The sequence below is a fragment of the Hemiscyllium ocellatum genome, chromosome 5 (genome assembly GCF_020745735.1).
Source record: "Hemiscyllium ocellatum isolate sHemOce1 chromosome 5, sHemOce1.pat.X.cur, whole genome shotgun sequence".
NCBI classification, from domain to species: Eukaryota; Metazoa; Chordata; class Chondrichthyes; order Orectolobiformes; family Hemiscylliidae; genus Hemiscyllium; species Hemiscyllium ocellatum.
In genome coordinates this window covers 64,255,718-64,278,340 of record NC_083405.1, presented here as the reverse complement: position 1 = coordinate 64,278,340, position 22,623 = coordinate 64,255,718, and the positions used below count along the sequence as shown (strand labels likewise).

At 40.6% G+C, this 22,623-nt stretch overlaps 1 protein-coding gene across 1 annotated transcript in view; it reads left to right on the top strand.

Annotated features, from left to right (window-relative positions):
• The window catches only part of LOC132816198 (band 4.1-like protein 4B), a 373,493-nt gene that overhangs the window by 183,401 nt on the left and 167,469 nt on the right, over positions 1-22,623 (top strand). Inside the window, exons 5-7 of the mRNA XM_060825694.1 lie at positions 2,561-2,605; positions 3,212-3,264; positions 16,841-16,961. Of these exons, the coding sequence (XP_060681677.1) occupies positions 2,561-2,605; positions 3,212-3,264; positions 16,841-16,961 (219 nt within the window). The remainder of the gene's footprint in view (positions 1-2,560; positions 2,606-3,211; positions 3,265-16,840; positions 16,962-22,623) is intronic.

Below are 22,623 nucleotides of genomic sequence, written 5' to 3'. Positions count from 1 at the left end.
GTGGTCGCAGTAGTCTGGCTGTCAGTTCAGAAATGTTTTTGATGTATGGTAGTGTGGCTAGTCCTTTGGGTTGTGGCATGTCCTCATTCTGTTGTCTTTGCCTTAGGCATCTGTTGATGAAATTGCGGGGGTATCAGTTTTTGGCGAATACATTGTATAGGTGTTTTTCTTCCTCTTTTTGCAGTTCTGGTGTACTGCAGTGTATTGTGGCCCTTCTAAAGTGTGTGTGTGTGTGTGTGTGTGTGTGTGTGTGTGTGTGTGTGTGTGTGTGTGTGTGTGTGTGTGTTCGTAGTTTAGGACTTGGTCTGTGTGTGGTTTTCCTGTATACCTCTGTGGTGAAACTCTGGGTTAGATATGTAGATGATACCTTTGTAATCATTAAAAACACAGAAACAGAGAACACACACCGGATCATCAATGCCACACTCACAGGAATCCGATTCACTAGAGAGGAAGAAAAGGACAACCAACTTCCATTCCTAGACGTGATGGTACAGAGATTTCACCACAAAGGTATACAGGAAAACCACACACACAGACCAAGGCCTAAACCACGAAAGCAATAACCCCAACACACACAAAAGAAGTTGCATCAAGACACTGTTCAAAAGGGCCACAACACACTGCAGTACACCAGAACTGCAAAAAGGGGAAGAAGAACACCTATACAATGTATTCGCCAAAAACGGATACCCCCGCAATTTCATCAACAGATGCCTAAGGGGAAGACAACAGAATGAGGACATGCCACAACCCAAAGGACTAGCCACACTACCATACATCAAAAACATTTCTGAATTGACAGCCAGTCTACTGCGACCACTAGGACTCATAACAGCACACAGACCAACAGCCACCCTCAGACAACAACTCACCAGGATGAAGGACCCGATACCCAGCATGAGCAAAACCAATGTAGTGTACAAAATCCCATTCAAGAACTGCACAAAACACCACATAGGACAAACAGGAAGACAGCTAACGGTCTGCATCCATGAACACCAACTAGCCACGAAACGACAAACCAGCTAGCCTTAGTAGTCACACACTCCGATGACTGGGACAATACTACTATTATAGGACAAGCCAAACAGAGAACAACCAGGCAATTCTTAGAGGCATGGCATTCATCCACAGATTCAATCAATAAGCACATCGACCTGGACCCAATATACCAGCCACTACAGCGGACAGCTGGAACTGACAACCGGAAGCGGCAGGTACAAATCATTATAAATGCCGGAGGAAACATCACAGAAGCGCTTCACAGGAGGCTCCCAAGCACTGAGGATGTCACCTAGACAAGGGACGAAATGTCTACAACACAAATTCCCAGTTCGGCGAACCACAACATCCTTTCTAAAAAGAAAAATCACAGGTCAAGAATATTGCTGCTATGCAGTAGAGACTCTGGTAGTATTTTCTATTCAAAGCATGTTGCTGTCAGTCAAACAAGGCATTTCCGCACAATTGAGAAACATTGTGTATGGATTGAAGTGCCAGTGTGAGGCCAGTTGAATAGGCCGTACGATTCAGTGATTGACTCAAACAACATGCTTCTTTGGCTGATCATAATGGACAGAGTACACAAGCCTGTATTCAAAGAATCTGCACCTGTGGAAACATAAACAAAACTATTGTTGTTATTTTGCAATTGGGCAGCACTTGCTGAACAATGGAGTTTGCAAATAGTTATACTAATGAGCAATTTAAGATAATGAGGAATTATAACTTGGCTTATTCATTTATCTGGATTCTACTCTCTGCAAACTTAAGGGAATATTTTCAAGTCTTCCACCTCTTTTGAATTACTTGGGAGCTTGGGGAGCCAGTAGTTCTCTGTTACCTTCTCCACGACATCACTTCAGCTGATCAGAATCTATTTGCCAATCAGTCAACATCCTTTTACTCATGGTACGAACTTTTGTAATGCGTGGAAATTTTTTTTGGTAATTTTGCATATGCCCTGGAGAGTGCAAGATAAAAAGCTTTGGTAAACACTTTTTTTCAGCTTAATTTCTGTGCTACCAAACAATAAAGTGAATTACCTGTTGAAGATCATTGTTTACTCTTTAAATCAAACTGAGCCTTAAATTGGTTAAAGTCTCCAGCTTCACCTTTGCACTTGGGCAGGCTATAAATTGTTTGAGATTTATTGTTGTAAAGTACTTCATCATTTGAGCCCATTGGTTAGATTCTGCCTTGTAATTACTCCCACGTATCTATTATATTCTAACACACTGGTTGGTATAATCTGCAGTAATGATATGAATTACTGGAAATGCACAGCAGGTCAGACAGTAAAGTCAGTTTTGTTGTTTCATTGAATTTTCTATTCATATTTCATATTTCTACCACTTGTATACCTAAATGATTATGATCTCAGGTTGAACCTCTACATATTTGATATTATGTGTTTAGTTTTCAGGTTTAAGCTGCATAATATCTAACATGTATGTTGTGATTCCTATGTAAGAAAGTGCAAGTGTTATACCAGTAATACTGTTAAAGATTGCAGAAAAATGAATTATATTTTTTAATCTATTCTTCCTTTTTGCAGATATCTCTTTGTGTTGCAACTTAGACAAGATATTCTTTGTGGCAAGTAAGTTGATGTCAGGCAACTAAGTGCAGAAGATGTTTATCTTCCAAAAATATATAATAATGTGCTTGTCTGATTCTGTACCATTTTGTAATGATTAAATTAGATTCCCTTCAGTATGGAAACAGGCCCTTCGGCCCAACAAGTCCACATCAACCCTCTGAAGTGTAACCCACCCTATATTTACCCCTGACTGATGCACTTGTATGGGTAATTTAGTATGGCCAATTCACCTGAACAACATAGCTTTGGATTGTGGGAGGAAATCGAAGCACACGGAGGAAACCCATGCAGACATGGGGAGAATGTGCAAACTCGACATAGACAGTCGCCTGAGGCAGGAATCAAACCTTCATCCCTGGTGCTATGAGGCAGTGGTGCTAACCACTGAGCCACCGTGCCACCCAAATGGCTGATGAAAGATCTGAGTGATTTTAATTCCACTGAACTGAATTGATTAATATCATAATATGCCTGCTGACTTTTTTTTTGCTGTGGGAGTGCATTGATTAGAGAAAATATTCAATATAGCTTACTTGGAACAAGTGAACAACCAGTGTGACTTCCTAATTGTACTCTAGCTCACTACATATTATTTTTTTTTTGCAGATTGAAATGTCCTTATGATATTGGTGTAGAATTGGCTGCTTATTGTCTTCAAGGTAAATGAAGAATCGCTTTTCAAAAATTAAGTTAAACTCTTTGTGCTGTCAATTCTATGAAGTTCTTTGTAAGATTTGCTTTGATCGTCTTTTTTTTAAATTCACCAGATAATCTTTAGCAGTTTTACTAAAATTGCTTTGAAATAATGAAATTGCTGCTGATCCATAGTTTAAAGGCACAACAAATATTGTGAAAACACATGGTTAAAAGTCACCTAATTTACTGGGATTTGCGGTCTATAATGTCCAGCTACTATCTGATATTTTTAGTACAATTTGATCCCATTATATAATGGATGTAAAGTTAAAGGAGCTGTTGTTTAGAGCAAGGCATGGAACTGTTAGTCTTCATTCCAACATATGGTGCAGTTTCTTACACCATTTGTGATTGGTAGGCATCCAGCAACAGTCTCTCTACAGCTAATTTGGCTTGTGCCACATGACACAGGCTCCATCAAGATTGTTTTATTTCTACATTGATAAATCGGTTCGGCTGGCTAGTAGCTATGAATCTGAAGATTCTTTTATATTCTTAACTTTAACGCCCTCTGTTGTAATATCTGATGACTTATGGTTGGGTGAGGTCAGTGCCATTAATCCTATTTTGGCATTTGCAGATATTTTATTATCAATCTGTCCAGAAATGTTATTACATCTCTGGAGCAGGTGGGACTTGAACCTGGGCTCCCTGGCTCAGAAGTAGAGACACTACCACTATGCCACAAGAGCTCTAAATTTATAACCAACCTATTTGGATAAGTTATGACACACACTTCCAGGGTAGGTGGGACTTGAACCCAGATCTTTAGATCTGTGCTGACTGTAAGGGTTTATCTAACCAACAGTGATAGATGGACTACTGGAGAATCTTAACAATACAATGCACGTCTCACATGTTAGATAATAGCAGTAGGTGCAATTAGAGTCATAAAGATGTATAGCACGGAAACAGACCCTTCGGACCAATGTATCCATGCTAACCAGATATCCCAACCCAATCTAGTCCCCCCCGCCCTGTCAGCACCCAGCCCATATCCTTCCAAACCCTTCCTATTCATATACCCATCCAAATGCCTTTTAAATGTTGCAATCGGACTAGCCTCCACCACTTCCTCTGGCAGCTCATTCCATACACGCATCACCCTCTACGTGAAAAAAATGCCCCTTAGGTCTATTTTACATCTTTCCCCCTCACCCTAAACCTATGCTGTCTAGTTCGGGACTCCCCCACCTCAGGGAAGAGACTTTGTCTATTTATCCTATCCATGCCCCTCGTGACTTTATAAACCTCAGCCTCCAATACTTTAGGGAAAACAGCCCTATTCAACCTCTCCCTATAACTCAATTCCTCCAACCCTGGCAACATCCTTGTAAATCTTTTCTGAACCCTTTCAAGTTTCACAACGTCCTTCCGATAGGAAGGAGACCCGAATTGCACACAATATTCCAACAGTGGACTAACCAATGTCCTGCACAGCCGCAACATGACCTCCCAACTCCTGTACTCAGTACTCTGACCAATAAAGGAAAGATACCAAACGCCTTCTTCACTATCCTTTCTACCTGCAACTCCACTTTCCAGAAGCTATGAACCTGCACTCCAAGGTCTCTTTGTTCAGCAACACTCCCTAGGACCTTACCATTAAGCATATAAGTCCTGCTAAGATTTGATTTCCCAAAATGCAACATCCCGCACTTATCTAAATTAAACTCCATCTGTCATCTCTCAGCCCATTGGCCCATCTGATCAAGATCCCGTTGTAATCTGAGGTAACCTTCTTTGTTGTCCACTACACCTCCAATTTTGGTGTCATCTGCAAACCTACTGACTATACCTCTTATGCTCACATCCAAATCATTTATATAAATGACAAAAAGTAGTGGACACAGCACCAATCCTTGTGGCTCTCCACTGGTCACAGGCCTCCAGTCTGTAAAACAACCCTCCATCACCACCCTCTGCCTTCTACCTTTGAGCCAGTTAACGTTAATTAGTTAAGATTAATTGTCACTGTCATGAGTGTCTTCATTGTGCATCTCATGCAAGATTAACTGCTTTACATAAAGACACTGACATCATCAGATTGGATGGGGCTACTGCAACTTCCACTTCAACTCCCATAATCTTCGTATAACATCTCCCCCAAGTGCTTTGCCACTTAGTTAACAAATGTGCATTCTATATCTGCTTCTAAATTTTAATCTAAGAATCTCCCCACTAGTCTCAGACTTAATACTTCTGGATGGTCTGGAGGCTGTACAATTCTTCCAGAGTACATTTCCTTCTAATTTGGAAGATTGGTAGACCTTTAGTTTAAGGACTATTGACCTTGATTCTGATTCTCCTTGAATGATTCTCAGGAGGATCTTTTATCTGTTGAATGTTCTTCATTGAGGATGTCAATCTTGCTGAACCCAGCTGTTGGTCCATTACTGTAAATATAGGACCTTGTAATTCCTTCACAGGTGAACCCTTCACTGCTATCTCAGATGGTTTTCCTTTATCTGAGAGATCTTAATCTATCTAGGTTCTTCATGGAAGGTGACTGTTCAGGAGTCTGCGACTGCATTTTTGTGGATAGAAAATTTGCGTTTTTGATTTGAACAGGTTTTCTCTTTATGCAGTATCATCATTAGCCTGGTGTCTGGATAACTAGTTGAGAGACATTGCCACTACTCAAATATGTACCTACACATCCGTATTAAATACATCGTCTAACCCCTGAATAACTATTCAACAGATCTCATGCTTAACTTACACCTGCCAACTACACCTCCCCCAGACCACTTACACCCCCAAGACCCTGACACAGCACCTCTTTCCCCTTCCTACATAAGGTCGTTCCTCCTTGGATAAACTAGCCTAACATTGCTACATGCCAGGATTCACCTAATGGAAGAGTTAGTAAAAATGAAAAAAAAATGTAGCTGTTCAAAATGAAATTGAAGCCTCAAATCTGAAGAAGAGCCCTAATCTTTTTTTAAAAAAAGTAATTCTGATCCTTGCAGAGTAAGTAGATGGACACAATGTTCTGACAGTGGTGTACTTTTGCTAACAAGAATCAAGACTAGTATACAGTAACTATTTGTGAATAATCATCAGAATATCTCCTGTATCAACAAGGTGTGCATTTATTTTCCTTGACATTCTTTTCAGGTGCTGACTAAGTACTCTGTCAGGCTGTTATAACAAAGGCACCTTTGAAGGCTGCTGCTGCCATTGGATAGTCACCTGTGCCTTTGGTGAGGCTTTTCTTCCCATGGCCTTTACCAATTTTGTTGTTTTCTCATGAAGCAGCATTAAAGGATAGTGGAAAGTCTGCTTTGTGCCAAGGTCATTTTAGAGTGTGCAGTTTTGTTTCCTCCACTAATTACCTGTAGAAGATGGCATGCATATTGCTGGATCCAGCAGAAATATTCTCTAACCCAGACCACCCGACTGCCTCCCAGAATTCAGTTGACAAATCATACGGATGTTACTGTGGGATTTTTTTTGATAGTCAGTTCATTATTTCTTCATTAATTATTATTTAAATGAAAAGCTAATCAGCTCTGAATGTGGAGAATGATACAAATTTTACATTGCAGGATGGTGATTGTTTTGCTGGAGTAGTACTGTTAACAGCTGTAAATTTGTTCAGTTTACTCTCTTCCTTTCCTGTCCCGCAATTACATTTAAATATCAGTGTTTGACATGGGCATTTTGCCAACAGTTTTTCTCATCTGCCAGCTGTGTAGACGCACACAATCAATGTGGACAGGTGTTTTCAATTTAAATCCCTTCGCAAACCTTCTGACTGCATCTAGAATATACTGTCTTTAGTCATGTTTTTCTAATGAGGTACTCTTAGTTTTTTAAAAAAAATAAGTATCCACCAGCTAATTTAATTTACCATCACAGGGAACTCTAATGTATATCTTGAGTGTTTGTTGTTACAATTCATGCCAGCTGTTAAGCTGGTTCAGTCTCCATTGAAGGTAGTGAGAGATATTAAGTGTTTGTTTTGTTGATACCTGAAGGACATATGAAAGAGAGGTATAGCTTTGGTTTCAGTTAGCACAGAAACAGAAAACAAAGCTAATTTTAGTACTTTCTGAAACTTGTCAGTCCAAATTTATCTATGTTCTGTTGGTCTATGGGCTACTTTGTTATCAGAGGAATTGTAAACCTTTGTGGCAGACTTGTCTTTAATCACTGGTTTTCGACTTACCTCTCAGACCTCAGTTTGGTGAAACTTGATATCGCACTCGGTCAAATACTGCCTAGTGTCAAGGGCAGTTACTTCGGCCCTACAGGTCAGATCTTGTCAAGGCTCATCATTATTGTTGTGCCCATACATGCAGCTGCTTTCGAATGCTTCAGGGAAATAATCAAATTGGCAATGCACTGCTCTTTATGTTAGTGACAACCTTAAGAAGGTACAGGGTAAGATTGTGTACTTTTGTATTAATATGCCAGACCTCATGTGATTGAGAAGGGGAATTGTTGTGAAGCTTTATTCTTTTTTTTCAGTTTTAATAATATGACACTGTTAAATTCTGTTCAATAATGCTCCTTTGAAACACCCTGAACTATTTCACTGCGTGGAAGGTGTTTTATAAATGCAGTTTGTTGAATAAGGAATGTGCTTATCTCTAAGGTTAAAGATTGTGATAGTGTATGTTGCTGATGACACGTGGAAGTAATGAATGCTCAGTTTTAGCCCTTGAGTATATATGGCTTGGATTGTCAAGATATTGACTCATTTCCAAAGAAAGACCGCCCACGTTCGGTCTGAGGCTAAATTTTAAAAAAAAATTGACTATACAGCAATAACAAAAACTGGAATGTGGCCTTCAGCTTACTTAAATCTTTCTGATGATTTGGAAGCATTTGACCCTGTGGAATTGAAATGAAAAAACATTTCCCATGATGCTAAACTGTCTGATTTGAAATAGAAATATTGCCCTGGTAACTGGTTCTCTTCAGGTATGTGTTAACATTCATGTCAATCTTTGGTCTATACAGTGCTCAGCCTGTTGACCAGTGTGATGTCGCACTGTATCTAGGAGGAATTATTTTTGGTTTGTTATAAATTGGAAAACCGGTGTGATCTATCCATATTATTTCTCTTATTCATTCACGAGATGTCAGTGTTGTTGGTTATGACAATATAATTGGCCTAGAACAGATGGTGGTGAGCTGCAGCAGTCCATGTCATGTAAATGCGGCACAGTGGCTCAGTGGTTGGCACTGCTGCCTCACAGCACCAGGGACCCGGGTTCGATTCCAGCTTTGGGCGACTGTCTGGGCGGAGTTTACACATTCTCCCCGTGTCTGTGTGGGTTTCCTCCCACAATCAAAGATGTGCAGGTTAGGTGCATTAGTCAGGGGTAAATGTTTAGTAATAGGGGAATGCAAATGGGTGGCATGCTCTTAGGAGGGTCAGTGTAGATTTGTTGGGCTGAAGGGTCTGCTTTCACACTGTAGGGATTCTGATTCTGTTTCTTCTGATTCTGAGTTGCACCCACAGTGCTGCTGGGAATCCCAGGATTTTGTCTGAGCACCAGTGAAGGACTGACTATATAGTTCCAAATCAGGCATGGAGGGGAACTTGCTGATGGTAATATTCCCTTTATCCTGTAACGCTTTTAAAATGGTTGAAGTTGTGGATTTGGATGATGCTATTGAAAAAATCTTGGTGAGTTATGGAGTTAGAGTCATACAGCATGGAAACAGGCTTTTTGACCCATCATGCCTAAACTGATCAACAAACTTCAACTATACTAATCCCATTTACCAGCACGTTATGCCCTTGCATTTTAATGCTCATCCAGATACTACTTAAAGATTGCAAGATGCCTACCTCCAGTACCATCTCAGGCAGCACACTCCACATTTTTGCCACCCTTTGGGTGAAGTAAGTTTTCCACCAATCACCTCTAAACTATTTATTTCTCATCTTAAAGTTATGCCCCCCCGGTCTTGACACATCTGCCATGAACAAAAGGCTCTCTTGATGTTACAATGCATCTCATACAAAGTACGCATTGCTGTGCATTAAAGGTGGAGTGAGTGAATGTTAGAAGTGTTAGCTGAGATGCACATTCTTTTGTTATGTGGTTTTATGCCCACATCCTTCAGTCTGGGTTAAACACACTCTGGTTGAGAAGAAGGAAAGGTCAAGAATTGTCTGAAACTGTGGGCTTCTTTTTAATTCTACTTGAAGCGGTTCTCTTACTTAACTCTGACTCCAGTGATGAGGACCTAGAATCATAGAGATGTACAGGTCCAACTCGTCCGAATAGATATCCCAACCCAGTCTAGTCCACCTGTCAGCATCCGGCCCATATCCCTCTAAACCTTTCCTATTCACATACCCATCCAGATGCCTTTTCAATGTTACAATTGTACCAGCCTTCACCATTTCTTCTGGCAGCTCATTCCATACACATACCACTCTCTGCGTGAAAACGTCGCCCCTTAGGTCGCTTTTATATCTTCTCCCTCTCACCCTAAACCTATGTCCTCTTGTTCTGAACTCCCCCACTCCAGGGAAAAGACCCTGTCTATTTATTCTATCCACGCCCCTCATGATTTTACAAACCTTTATAAGGTCACCCCTCAGCCGCCGACACTCCAGGGAAAACAGCCCCAGCCTATTCAACTTCCAACCCTGGCAACATCCTTGCAAATCTTTTCTGAACACTTTCAAGTTTCACAGCATCTTTCCAATAGGAAGGACACCAGAATTGCACTCAATGTTCCAAATGTGGCCTAACCAATATCCCGTACAGCTGCAACATGACCTCCCAACTCCTGTACAAAATACTCTGACCAATAAAGGAAAGTATACCAAGCACCTTCACTATCCTATCTACCTGTGACTCTACTTTCAAGGAGCTATGAATCTGCACTCCAAGGTCTCTTTGTTCAGCGACACTCCCTAGGGCCTTACCATTAAGTGTACAAGATCTGCTAAGATTTGCTTTCCTAAACTGCAGCACCTCGCATTTATCTGAATTAAACTCCATCTGCCACTTCTCAGCCCATTGGCCCATCTGATCAAGATCCCATTGTAATCTGAGGTAGCCTTCTTCGCTGTCTGCTCCACCTCCAATTTTTATTAAAACTTAATATAACTTTTTAAGTAAATAGTTTAGAAATTGCTGAATTTGTGTAAAAAGTCCTAATTCTGTTTTCTAGTCTAGTTTGTTTTGGGAGGAAACAAAACTTTCTTATGGGTGTTCAATCTGAATTTATCTCTTTGGCTGGTGGTAGGTGAGAACTACACTCAGTATTTTTTTTAAAGGGATGTTTCTAAAATTACTAGCTTCAAAAGCCTTAGTTGAGATGTAAATACTTTCTGGTTTTGTTTCTTTGCAGGAATTTTTATTTTCAGAGATTTCATTCTTCACAGTAGCTTGCCACCTGGTCTTAAAGCTGTATCAACAGGTTTTTGGAAGAAATTGTTTTAAGTTCTCTCCAAATAATTTAAGGCCTGTTTCTTGATCTTAACCACTACCATGATTTTCAAAGTAGTGACAGCATCTGTCACCATGTTTTGTTGTGTAGTTTTATGTGTCTGTCTATTTGAGTTCAAGATTGACAGACCCAGGGGAAGGCAAAGTCAAAAACTGTCTTCCGAGTTTGGTTACTTAATGACACTATTTATTACATGTTAACATTAGATACTACATTGTGTGGTGTTTCGAGATACGGTAGTGTACAATCCTACTGAGTCACTATAAAAAGATGATTGCATAAACTATACTGCCTCATATTGGCTGGTCCACCTGCTTCTCTGCATATGTTTCTGACAATCAAATGGTTTGAGTTAATGCTCCTGCCTAGCTCTCCAAGTGTTTCTCCCACTTCCTTAACTTTGTCCACACTGCACTATTTATGCCCACACTGCAGCAGTGCTGTGACAGCATCACAATACTGCTCATAGGTTCTATGACAGGCTTTCCTCTGATCACCTCAAAACCACTTACTTTTCACCTTAATCTTATTCCCTCTGGTCATAGACACCTCTGTCATGGCGAAAAGGTTCTCATGATATTGCAGTGCATCTCGTACAGACTACACACAGCTCTTCAGGCTTTTCAGAGTTAGGAGGTGAGTTACTTGCTGTAGAATCCCTGGCTTTCATAGCCACTATATTTATATCATAGAATCCCTGCAGTGCAGAAAGAAGGCATTCAGCCTATCGGTCCTGTGCCAATCCTTTGAAGAGTGTCCCATCATCATAACCCTGCAATTAGCATGGCTGATCCACCTAGCCTGCACATCCTTGGACAGAATGGGCAATTTAGCATGTCTATTCCACTTAACCTGCACATCATTGGACTGTGGGAGGAAACCAGAGCATCCAGCAGAAACCCTGCAGAGACTGGAAGAATGTGTAAACTCAACACAGTCACCCAAAGCTGGAATTGAGCCTGGGTCCCTGGCCCTGTGAGGCAGCAGTGCTAACCACTGAGCGGACGTGCTACCTGTATGTAAATATATGGCTGATACGGTTCATTCCTGGTCATTGTTAAAGTCCAGGAAGTTGTCAGTAGCAGATTTGGAAATCTTAATGTGATTGAATAATGAGGATGGTCTTGGATTCTCTCTTGTTAGAAGTAGTCATTGCCTGACACTTGCTAGTTGCTACTTTTCAGTCTAAGCCTTGATTATCTCTAAGAATTGATGCATAGGGACAAGGACTGGCTTAGTATTTGAGGGATTGCAAATGGTGCTCAATGTTAGTGAACGTTCAAACTCTGACCTTATGATGGAAGGGAAGGTCATTGATGAATCATTTAAATATGTCTGAGCCTATGACAAACACCTGGGGAACTTCTATAGAGCATCTACAGTCCTCACTCTCTCCTAGACATCCAGCTTCCTTTGTGATGGGTATTATTCCAACTAGTGGAGAGTTTTACATCTCATTCCAATGGACTCCTTTTTTTTAGGGCCTCTTGAAAGTGCCCCCATCAATCACTGTTTGACGTAAATGGAAGACACTCTCCATCCTTTCTTGAGTCCAACTCTTTTGTCCAAGAAATTAACTGGCTTTCTTCAGTTTTAAGCTGTTTTTAACCACACAGAAAAGGTCAACTCCTTCCTTTCTGGAGGTCTGATGCCTTCTTCTCAAATTTGCACATTCGCAACCTATTCAGTTACCTGGGATTCAGTGACATAGTTACTGTCAGGCAGAAGGCCTTTGTCATTGATAATGGATCACCATTCCCTGGGCCAATTACCTCCAGCACCTTCCGATTTTAAGGTGCAATACCTCCCGATTCCTTCAAGGCTCGAGATGAAACAGTGATTTACCTTAACTTCATTCAGTATAGTCTATTTTTTCTCGCTGCTGATAATGTGGTATCCTCTACTTTAAGGAGATGAAGCTAGACTGGGTGACCACTTTGCCAAACACCTTCGTTCTGTCCATAAAAATAACCCCAAGCTTCTAATTGCCTGCTACTTCAACGCACCACCGTGTTCCCTGGCCAACATTTCTGTCTTGGGCCTGTTGCAATGCTCCATCAAGGCTCAGTGTAAGCTGGAAGAGCAGAATCTCACTTTCTGCTTGATGTTCCTGCAGCCTCCAGGATACAACATTGAGTTCAATTATTTTGGGGCCTCTCTTGTGATTTACCCACCTTTACACCCAGGCCTTGTTAATACACTTTCAGCAGAGCCAAACCATTCTCACCCACTTATGTTCTCCAACATCAGCTTTTCTGACATGCCATTATGCATCCCTTTGTTTTCTTAACTGCTGTGTTTTCTTTCTCTCTCTCTTTGTTTTATCTATCACATGTTCCTTTATTTATACACCCATCACCTCCCCAAACTCCCTAGTCTACCACCTTTTCCTAGTTCTGATAAAAGATCACTGGACCTGAAATGCTAACTCTGCTTTCTCATTAAGGATGCTGCCAGACCTGCTGAGTTTCTCCAGCACCAGCAGTTTCTGTTTTTGTTGCAGCGTAAAGAGAATTTGCAATGAGTGTCATTTAATGTGTTTTTTTAAAAATGCAGAATCTTTTCCACAATCCTTGGTTTTTAAAATTGTCCTTTTCTAATTTTAGTCCACAATCAAAAATACAGAAAATTAAAAAGATGTGGTCTTTACATAGACGCCACTTGGTAGCACCATTGCTGATACTTTGTTTATGTGTAGGCTAACAAGATGGCAATTGGCTGGGGCAGATTTGTCCTGCATTTTGTGGACAATTTTCCCCATTGCTAGCTAAATAGAGAATTTTGAACTGTACTAGAACTGCTCAGCTTGAGACAGACCTTGTGCGGAATGCAAATCTTTAGTCCCATTGCTGAAATAGTTTTGGAACCAATAACTTTGCAGTATCCAGTGCCTTCAGCCAGTCCTTTTTGATTTAAAATGGACTGAATTGAATTGAGTTAAAGGAAGGCTGATATCTACGATGCTAGGGACATTTGGAGGAGGCTAAGTTGTCTTTCAGCACTTCGGTTGAAGATAGTCACAACTGTTTCTGCCTTCACTCTAACACTCGTGCTAGATTTCTCTGTCTGCTCTGCTGCTGCCAATGGCCCACAGTGCCTCATGAATGCCAATCTTGAGTAGCTAGATATACTTAAAATTAATCCTATTTAGTAGTGTGTGCCACACAACATTAAAGGGAATATGATTTATTTTACTTACTTGTGAGATGTGGGTGTTCTTGGCTGGGCCAACATTTATTGCCAGGTACTAGTTACCCTCTGTAGGGGTAGTGAGCTGCCTTCTTGAATGCCCACAGGCCCTGTATTGTAAGTTGACATACAATGCTTTTGGGAAAAGAAATGCAATATTTAGATCCAGTGTCAATGCAGGAATGGTGATCTATTTCCGAGTCAGATTGGTAAGTGGCTTGGAGGGAATCTTGCAGGTGGTGGTACTGCCATGAATCTGCTGCTTTTGCCCTTCCAGATGGAGTTGGTCATGGGTTTGGAAGTTGTCTCAGGATCTTTTGAATTTCTGCACTGCATCTTATAGATTGTACATACTGTTGGTACTGAGCTCGGTGGTGGAGAGACTGGATGCTTATGGATGTGGTGTCAATCAAGCAGGCTGTTTTGTCCTTGGATGGTGTCAAGCCTATTGAGAGTTGAGAGCTGCAGCTATCCAGGCAAGTGGGGAACATTCCAGTCTACTCCTGACTTGTACTTTTTGGATAGTAAATGAGCTTTGGAGAGTCCGAAGGTGAAGGTGACTCAGGGTTCCTTGCATCACGACTGGGATGTTGATAGTGAGGGCTTCAATGATAGTTACATCATTTAATGTCAAGGCTTGGTGGTTTTGTTGGAAATGGTCATAACCTGGTATTTGTATGGCATGAGTTATACTTACCACCTTTCACCCCAAACCTGGAGATTTGTCCTGATTTTGCTGCATTTGAGACTGCTTCAGTGCCAAAGGGTCTCAAATGGTGCTGATAGGCAATCATTGGCTAACATCCCCGCTTCAAACCTTATGATGGAGGGAGGGTTATTAATGAAGCAACTGAAGATGGTTGGACTGAGGATACTACCATGAGGAACTGCAGCAGTGATGTCCTGGAGTAGAGATGACTGACCTCTAGCAACCACAATCATCTTCCTATGTACAGGCATGGGTAGTGGTAGGTGATAATGAGTAGAGAATTGATACCAGGCAAAATTCTGAGCTTCAGACGAGGCACTGAGAAGAATACCCAGCCAACCCCGTTCTGTCCCACTTAACTCTCTCCATGCTCGTGCCTGGAGGCTTGTCCCAGAATTAGAAGAACAGTCCCACAGACTAGTAAAGCAACAATGTATAAAATAATTGCCTGTGAGATTTAATCTGTTGACCATTTCCAAGGCACCACCATCACTATTCCTGGGTATTCCCTGGCAAACCAGCAGAACAGACCCACCAGAGGTGAGGGCCAAGTGATGCACAGTCGGGAAAAGTTGCCTTTGAATTCTCCACCATAACTATGAATACCATGAAGTCTTGTAGCAAGTCATACATAGACAGGGAATGCTACTTGCTGCTAGCTATCATCGACTGTACCTTTCCCTTGAAGTATTGATACTCCTTGTTGAACAGCATTTGGAAGAAGCACTGATTATGGCAAAGGCACCGAATGAATTCTGTGTGGGAGCTTCTGTATCCATCACCAAGGGTAACTCAGTAGCACTAACACTCAGTATTTGAATAGTTCTAAATCAGTGTATTAATAATGGTACATGTAGAATCTGAGTACACAGCATTTGCAAGGAAAAGGCAATTATTACTGTCATGTTGAAACCTGGGGAAATATGGATGTTCCAAAATAACTCATTAGGAGCATATCAGGAAACAAAGGTGGTTACACCCTGAAGGCTTATTCTCAAAATTAAACCACCATTTAAAAGAACTACTGAGCGAATGCAGGTCTGGGGGCAGAGGCAGACACAGAAATGGGTGTGAAGTGTGTATATTGTCTTAGGAAATAAGAGATCGCCGGAAAAGTGTCAACAATTCTTCATTTTGGATTCTGATTGGATCCAAGCCAAAAACATGAAAATAGTAAAAATGCATGAATGCAAAGCAAGTACAATCTTTTCAGTCTAAACTTATTCTGCTTGTAATTCATAGAGGCTGCAACACCAAAGCAAAAGCGAACTTCTGGGAAACTAAGAAGTAATATATTTTTAAGTATATATTACTAGTTATTGGGATTTGGACATGACTAGCTGGGCAAATATTTATGACCAGTTCCTAAGTTACCTTGAGAAGCTGGTGATTAACTGCTGCCTTGAGCTGCTGATTTTTATGAACAGAAGACCATATAGTTCCAGGTCTGGGTGGCATATGTCTTAATTTTGAACTTGCAGGTGATGGTATTCCAGTGTAAATGCTGCCCTAGTACTAGATATTAGAGGTTGCGAGTTTGAAAGGTGCTGGAGGTGAGTTGTTGTAGTGCATATTGTATATGGTATACCCTGCCACTAAGCACCAGTGAAGGGAGAGAATGTTGAAGGTGATGGATGGGGTATTAACCAAGTGGGCTGCTTTGTCTTGGATTGTGTCAAACCTTTTGAATATTCCCTCACATTCCTGACTTGTGTGTTGTATTTGGTGGATGGGCTTTGGGATGGCAGGAATTGAGCTATTTGCCAATGACTTCCTATCCTTTGGCCACCTCTTTGTGTAGTTGTTCCAGTTCGGTTTCTGGCCAATGGTGACTCCCAGGTTGATGGTAATGGGTGATTCTGTGATTATAATGTAATACAGGTAGACAGACAGACAAATTCTGTCCTGTTGAAGATGGTTATTGCCTCATACTGGTATAGAACAAATTTTACTCAGAATTTACATCCCAAGCCTGAACAGCAGAGCTAACGTCTGTAATTTTTTGAGTGATACAAAGACTATATTTTTTCACTTAGAAAATTAATGCCTAATGAATGTGATTTAGTTTTGTGATCAGGGAGATCTGTTTGATGAAACTATGTCTCTAGGTCCTTTAACATTAAACTATTTATCGATCACTTTAATGCTGATCATGTAGCTTTTGTTTATACTCCCAATGGTTTTGAATGCTCAATAATTTTTTTTGTATTTAGCGGAGCTTGGGGACTGTGAACCTCTGGAACATTCTCCAGAACTGGTGTCAGAATTTCGGTTTAATCCTAATCAAACTGAGGATATGGAGATAGATATTTTTGCACGGTGGAAGGATTGCAGGTAAGTTTCTGAACTAACACAGTTGAACTTCTAGGAAACATTATTTCAGATCTTAAATATCTCTTTTCCTGTAGTTTCATGATAGTTGGAGAGAACACGACTTAACATGTAGCAACTGCTTTTTGTCATTTATATAAAAGACATGGATGTGAACATAGGAGGTACGGTTAGTAAGTTTGCAGATGATGCTGAAATTGGAGGTGCAGTGGACAGCAAAGAAGGTTACCTCAAATTACAACGGGATCTTGATCAGATGGGCCAATGGGCCAAGGATTGGCAGATGGAGTTTAATTTGGATAAATGTGAGTGGCTGCATCTTGGAAAAGGAAATCAGGGCAGGATTTGGGGAGTGTTGTTGGACAAAGAGACCTTGGAGAGCAAGTTCATAACTCCTTGAAAGTGGACTCGCAAGCATGATTATGAATAAGGCATTTGGTATGCTTGCCTTTATTGGTCAGTGCATCGAGTCTCGGAATTGGGAGGTCCTGGTGTGGCTGTACTACAGGAAGTTGGTTAGGCCACAATGGTGTGTGCAGTTCTTTTCTCCCTGCTATAAGAAGGATGTTGTGAAACTTGAAAGGGTTCAGAAAAGATCTGTGAGCATATTCATAGGGTTGGAGGGTTTGAGCTTTAGGGAGAGGCTGAACAGGCTGGGGCTGTTTTCACTGGAGCGTCAGAGGCTGAGGGGTGATATTATAGAGGTTTATAAAATCTTGAGGGGCATGGATAGGGTGAATAGACAAGGTCTTTCCCCCCAGAGTGGGGAGTCCAAACTAGAGGGCATAGGTTTGAGGTGAGCGAGGAAAAATTGAAAAGGGACCTAAGGGGCAACTTTTTCATGCAGAGGATAGTGTATGTATGGAATGAGCTGCCAGAGGAAGTGGTGGATGCTGGTACAATTACAACATTTAAAAGGCATCTGGATGGGTATATGAATAGGAAGGATTTAGATGGGTATGCTGGCAAATGGGACTAGACTAATTTAGGGTATTTGGTCGGCATGGATAAGTTGGACTAAAGGGTCCAGCAGGAATGCAGAATACTGGGTGAATGGTAAGATTCTTGGTAGTGTAGATGAGCAGAGAGATCTTGGTGTCCATGTACATAGATCCCTCAAATTTGCCATTCAGATTGATATGGCTATTTAAAAGACCTACGGTGTGTTAGGGGCATCGAGTTTATTGGGAGGGGTATCGAGTTTTGGAACCACGAGGTCATGCTGCAGCTCTACAAAACTCTGGTGTGGTCACACTTGGAGTATTGTGTACAATTCTGGTCATCACATTAAAGGAAGGATGTGGAAGCTTTGGAAAGAGTTCAGCGGAGATTTACTTGGATGTTGCCTGGTATGGAGGGAAAGTCTTACGAGGAAAGGTTGAGGGACTTGAGACTGTTTTTGTTGGAGAGAAGAAGGTTGAGAATTAATCAGAGGGTTAGATCGGTTGGACAGTGAGAGTCTTTTTCCTCGGATGGTGATGGCTAGTACGAAGGCAGATGGCTTCAAATTGAGGGGTGATAGATGTTGGACAGATGTCAGAGGTTGTTTCTTTACTCAAAGTGTAGTAGGGGCATGGAATGCACTGCCTGCAACAGTTGTAGATTTGCCAACTTTATGGGCATTTCCATGGTTATTGGATAGACATATGGACGAGAATGGAATAGTGTAGGTTAGATGGGCTTCAGATTGGTTCCACAGGTCAGCGCAACATCAAGGGCTGAAAGACATGTCCTGCGCTGTTATGTTCTATGTCTGTTTCCGTGCTACATATTTCCATGACTCTATAATTGGGACTGCAACAGTTGCATCGTTTTTAATGCCATATCCTTGGTCTTTGCAATGTGCCTGACATGAGTGATTAACAAACTTTCTGAAAATTCAGAAATGGAACATTCACCACATTTCCTATATTTGCGCACAGACTTCTCAAAACATAGTTAAGTCAATTAAACATGGCATGTTCTTTACAAATTCATGCTCATTATCTGATGAAAAGAATGACTTGCATTTATCTAGCACCATTCCTGATTACAGGATTCCCCAAATTTCATTTCAGTTAGTGAAATATGTTTGGAGTTATAATGTAACAAACACATCAAATTATGTAAAGCAATGTTGACATGTAGTAAAACAAGATAATGTTTTAGCGATACTGGTTGATAGATAACCATTAACCAGAGCACCTTGGAGAACTCCTCTTCTCTTCAAAATAATGCTTTAGGACTTTAGCATTGAACCATCAGGCAAGGTAAATACTTGACTAATTTTGCCATTGAAAGATGCACCTTTAGCAGAGCAACACTTTTTAGTACTAAACTACAGTGGCTGCTGTAATAATTATGCACTGAAATGGTTATCAACATTCATTGTCTTTAATTTCTTGGTTTATCAATTTCCCCTTTGTTGAACTTGTACATGTCAATTCCTTTATCAGAAATTCCATTTCAAAAGACTTAAATATTTGACCTTATGGTTATTGACAATATGGTTTGTTGCCTATGTCCTTCACTCTGCAAAAGGTCAATATACAGTGATTCACTGACTAAATGATAATTGGATGTTGTGTCCTGACTTGACATTTTATTGACACTCCCTCACTGGCTCAAATGCTGGAGCTCCTTCCCTAATGGCATCGTGGGCACAGCACACGGCCTTCAGGCATGTGCAATAAATGATGACCCAGCCAGCGGTGCCCATATCCCATGAATGAATTTTAAAAACGTAAGATTCAGAGAGTGAACAAACCCCAGGCAGATGAGTTAATGGAGAGAATCAGAAGATGACATGGAAAGTACAGAGTAGTTATGAGAAAACTAAGTAACTACGAACATATGGTGAGAAGTCATAAGATAGTAATTTGTTTACAAGTTAATGAAGCTAAACTTTGTGAAATACTTTGGAGATACACTGGGTAATGCAGATGAATCACCAAAGCATTCATTTGACCCAGAGGTATGTAACAGAGACAAGATCACAACTAGGGTGTTCATACTAAAAACTAGGCTGATGATTATAAATTAGCAGAGAATTTTCATCAGACATAATGCAAAAGCAGTAATTTCCATAACTTTTTAATAAGTACCAGTGTGAGATTGATAAATCAGTAATTAGTACTTTAAGAGAGGATTAATTATCCTTTTAACAAAATAAAAATGAATTCATCTCAAATTAGGATTACGAAGAAGTAGGACAGCAATAATTCAGACTCTTTGAAAAATTTGGAAAATTACCATCAAGTATCAGACTTATGTTCATAGGTATTTGTAGCACAAAAATGCCATTCAGTCCATTGTTTCCATACCAATCAACAAAGATCTGACTGCACTAATCCCATTTTCCAACTCTCGACCCAATATGGTAATGCAAGTGAATGTCTAAGTGCTGCTTAACTGTTATGAGAGTTTCTGATTCCACTACCCTTTCAGGCTATGAGCCCCAGACTCTCACCACCCTTTCGGTGGAAAAATGTTTCTTCAACTCTCTTCTTGGCCTTCTACCTCTTTAAATCCTTGAGCTCTTTACTAATGGAAAGAGTACCTTATCATCCCCCCCTTTCAATGTCCCTCATAATTATAAACACACCCATCAGGTGCCTTCCCATTCTTTCCTTCTCCAAGGTAAACAACACCAGTCCATCCAGTCTTTCCTTATCACTCAAACCTTCCAGCCAAGGCAGTAGCCTGATAAAACTCCTCTGCATCCCATTCTAGTATAATTAGATCCTTCCTACAATGTGGTGACCAGAATTGCAATCCACCAGTTGTGGCCTAATTTGTGTTGTGTACAATTTCAGTATAGCTTCATTGCTCTTAAGATCATAAGAAATACGAACAGGAGTAGGATGTTTAGCCCCTTGAGCCTACTCCATCACGCAATCAGATAATGGTTGATCTGACATACTTCATCACCACTTTTCTGCCTTTTCCCTCGATTCCCCAACTGATCAAGAATCTATCCATCTCAGCCTTAAATATACACAACTAAACTCCACAACTCTCTGTGGCAAGGAGTTCCAAAGACATCAACCTCTGAGAGACGAAATGCCTCCTCATCTCAGGTTTTCTGTATTCTGAGACTGTGCCTGCTTATCCAAGTTCTCCCATGAGGGAAAACAACTTCTCAATGTTTACCCTGACAAGCCCTTTAAGAATCCTATTTGTCTGAATGAGGCCACCTCTAATTCTTCTAAACTCCAATGAGTAGAGTCTCAACTTATAAGTTATTGTTCCAAACACAATCCCTTTGTACTGGAAATCATCCTAGTGAACCATTACTGAATTGCTTTTGATGTGGTAATAGCTTCTTTAGATAAAGGGACCAAAACTGCTCTCAGCACTCCAAATGTCAAGTTGCAGTAAGACTTTCCTCTCTTACGTTCCAACCCCCTTGAAACGAGGGTTAACATTCAACCTTACTGATTATCTGCTGCACCTGTGCAATAGCTTTCTGTTTGATGCACAGGTGCCCCAAGTCCCTTCGTATTGCAGCTTTCTGCAGTTTTTTTTCCATTTATTTAACACTCTTCTTTTGTTCGTCTTTCCAAATGAACAATGTCACATTTTCTCAAATTAATATCAATATATCTGTCTCTTAGCTTGCATTTCCACCTATTTTTGTCATCTGCAAATTTGGTTAGAGTATATTTGACTCTTTCCTCCAAGTCATTAATATACACTATAGTTGCAGTCCCAGTACTGATCCCTCTGGAAACCCACAGCCACAGGCCACCAACCTGAAAAAATCCTTTATCCCAACTGTTCCCTGCCCGCTAACCAATTCTCTATCCATGTCATATGCTACTTCTAGCATCAAGGACCCATACTTTATGACAACTTTTTGTGAGATACTTTGTTGAATGCCTTCTGGAAGTTCAAATTTACAGTTCCCGTCTATCCAATCTGAGTAAGACTTCCTCAAAAACCCCTAATACGTTAGTCAGGCACTATTTTCCTTTTATTAATTTGTGCTGACTTTGCTTGATTAGATTATGATTTTCCAAATGTGCTGCTATTACTACTTATATTCTGTGCCTACACAAATGAAGGCACGCATCTCATGTGCCGCCTTAACCACCCTATCGATCAGCCCTGTTATGTTCAGGAATCTTTGGATATGCACACCAAGAGCCCTCGCATCTTCAGTACTTTCAAGTGTCCCAACTTTGATAGTGTACTTTCTTGCCTTGTTATCCTTCCCATGACCTTAGAGCTTTCTGGGTTGAATTCCCTTTGCCACTGCTCTGCCCAGCCCAGCTGACCAGTCTGTTGATATCCTCCTGCTTTCCACATTTAAGATAAAATAACTTCTCAAAATGAAAGGGCTTCAGCACTGGGTTGTATGGAACTCCACTGAAAGCAGGCTTCCAATCACCAAAATAGAAATCTGAAGTTTAACCTATAAATGATCCAGTGTGGGGAGTGCTGGAGCATGTAACCTTTCATTTAACTTAGAATATTGTTGTGTTCTAACATTGAATGCAAGTGTTTACATGAGTCTAATTATTTTTGTTCGTGGTTCATCAAGCCAGTTTAAAGTTATATAATTACAGTGTCATAGCCTCGCAGTTCCATGTGGTTGAATCTGTTATAGGTCCTGTGTATATCTTCAAAATGAATAGTTTAATATAAATTTATTCCCATTAATAATTAAAGTGCACAAAATGAA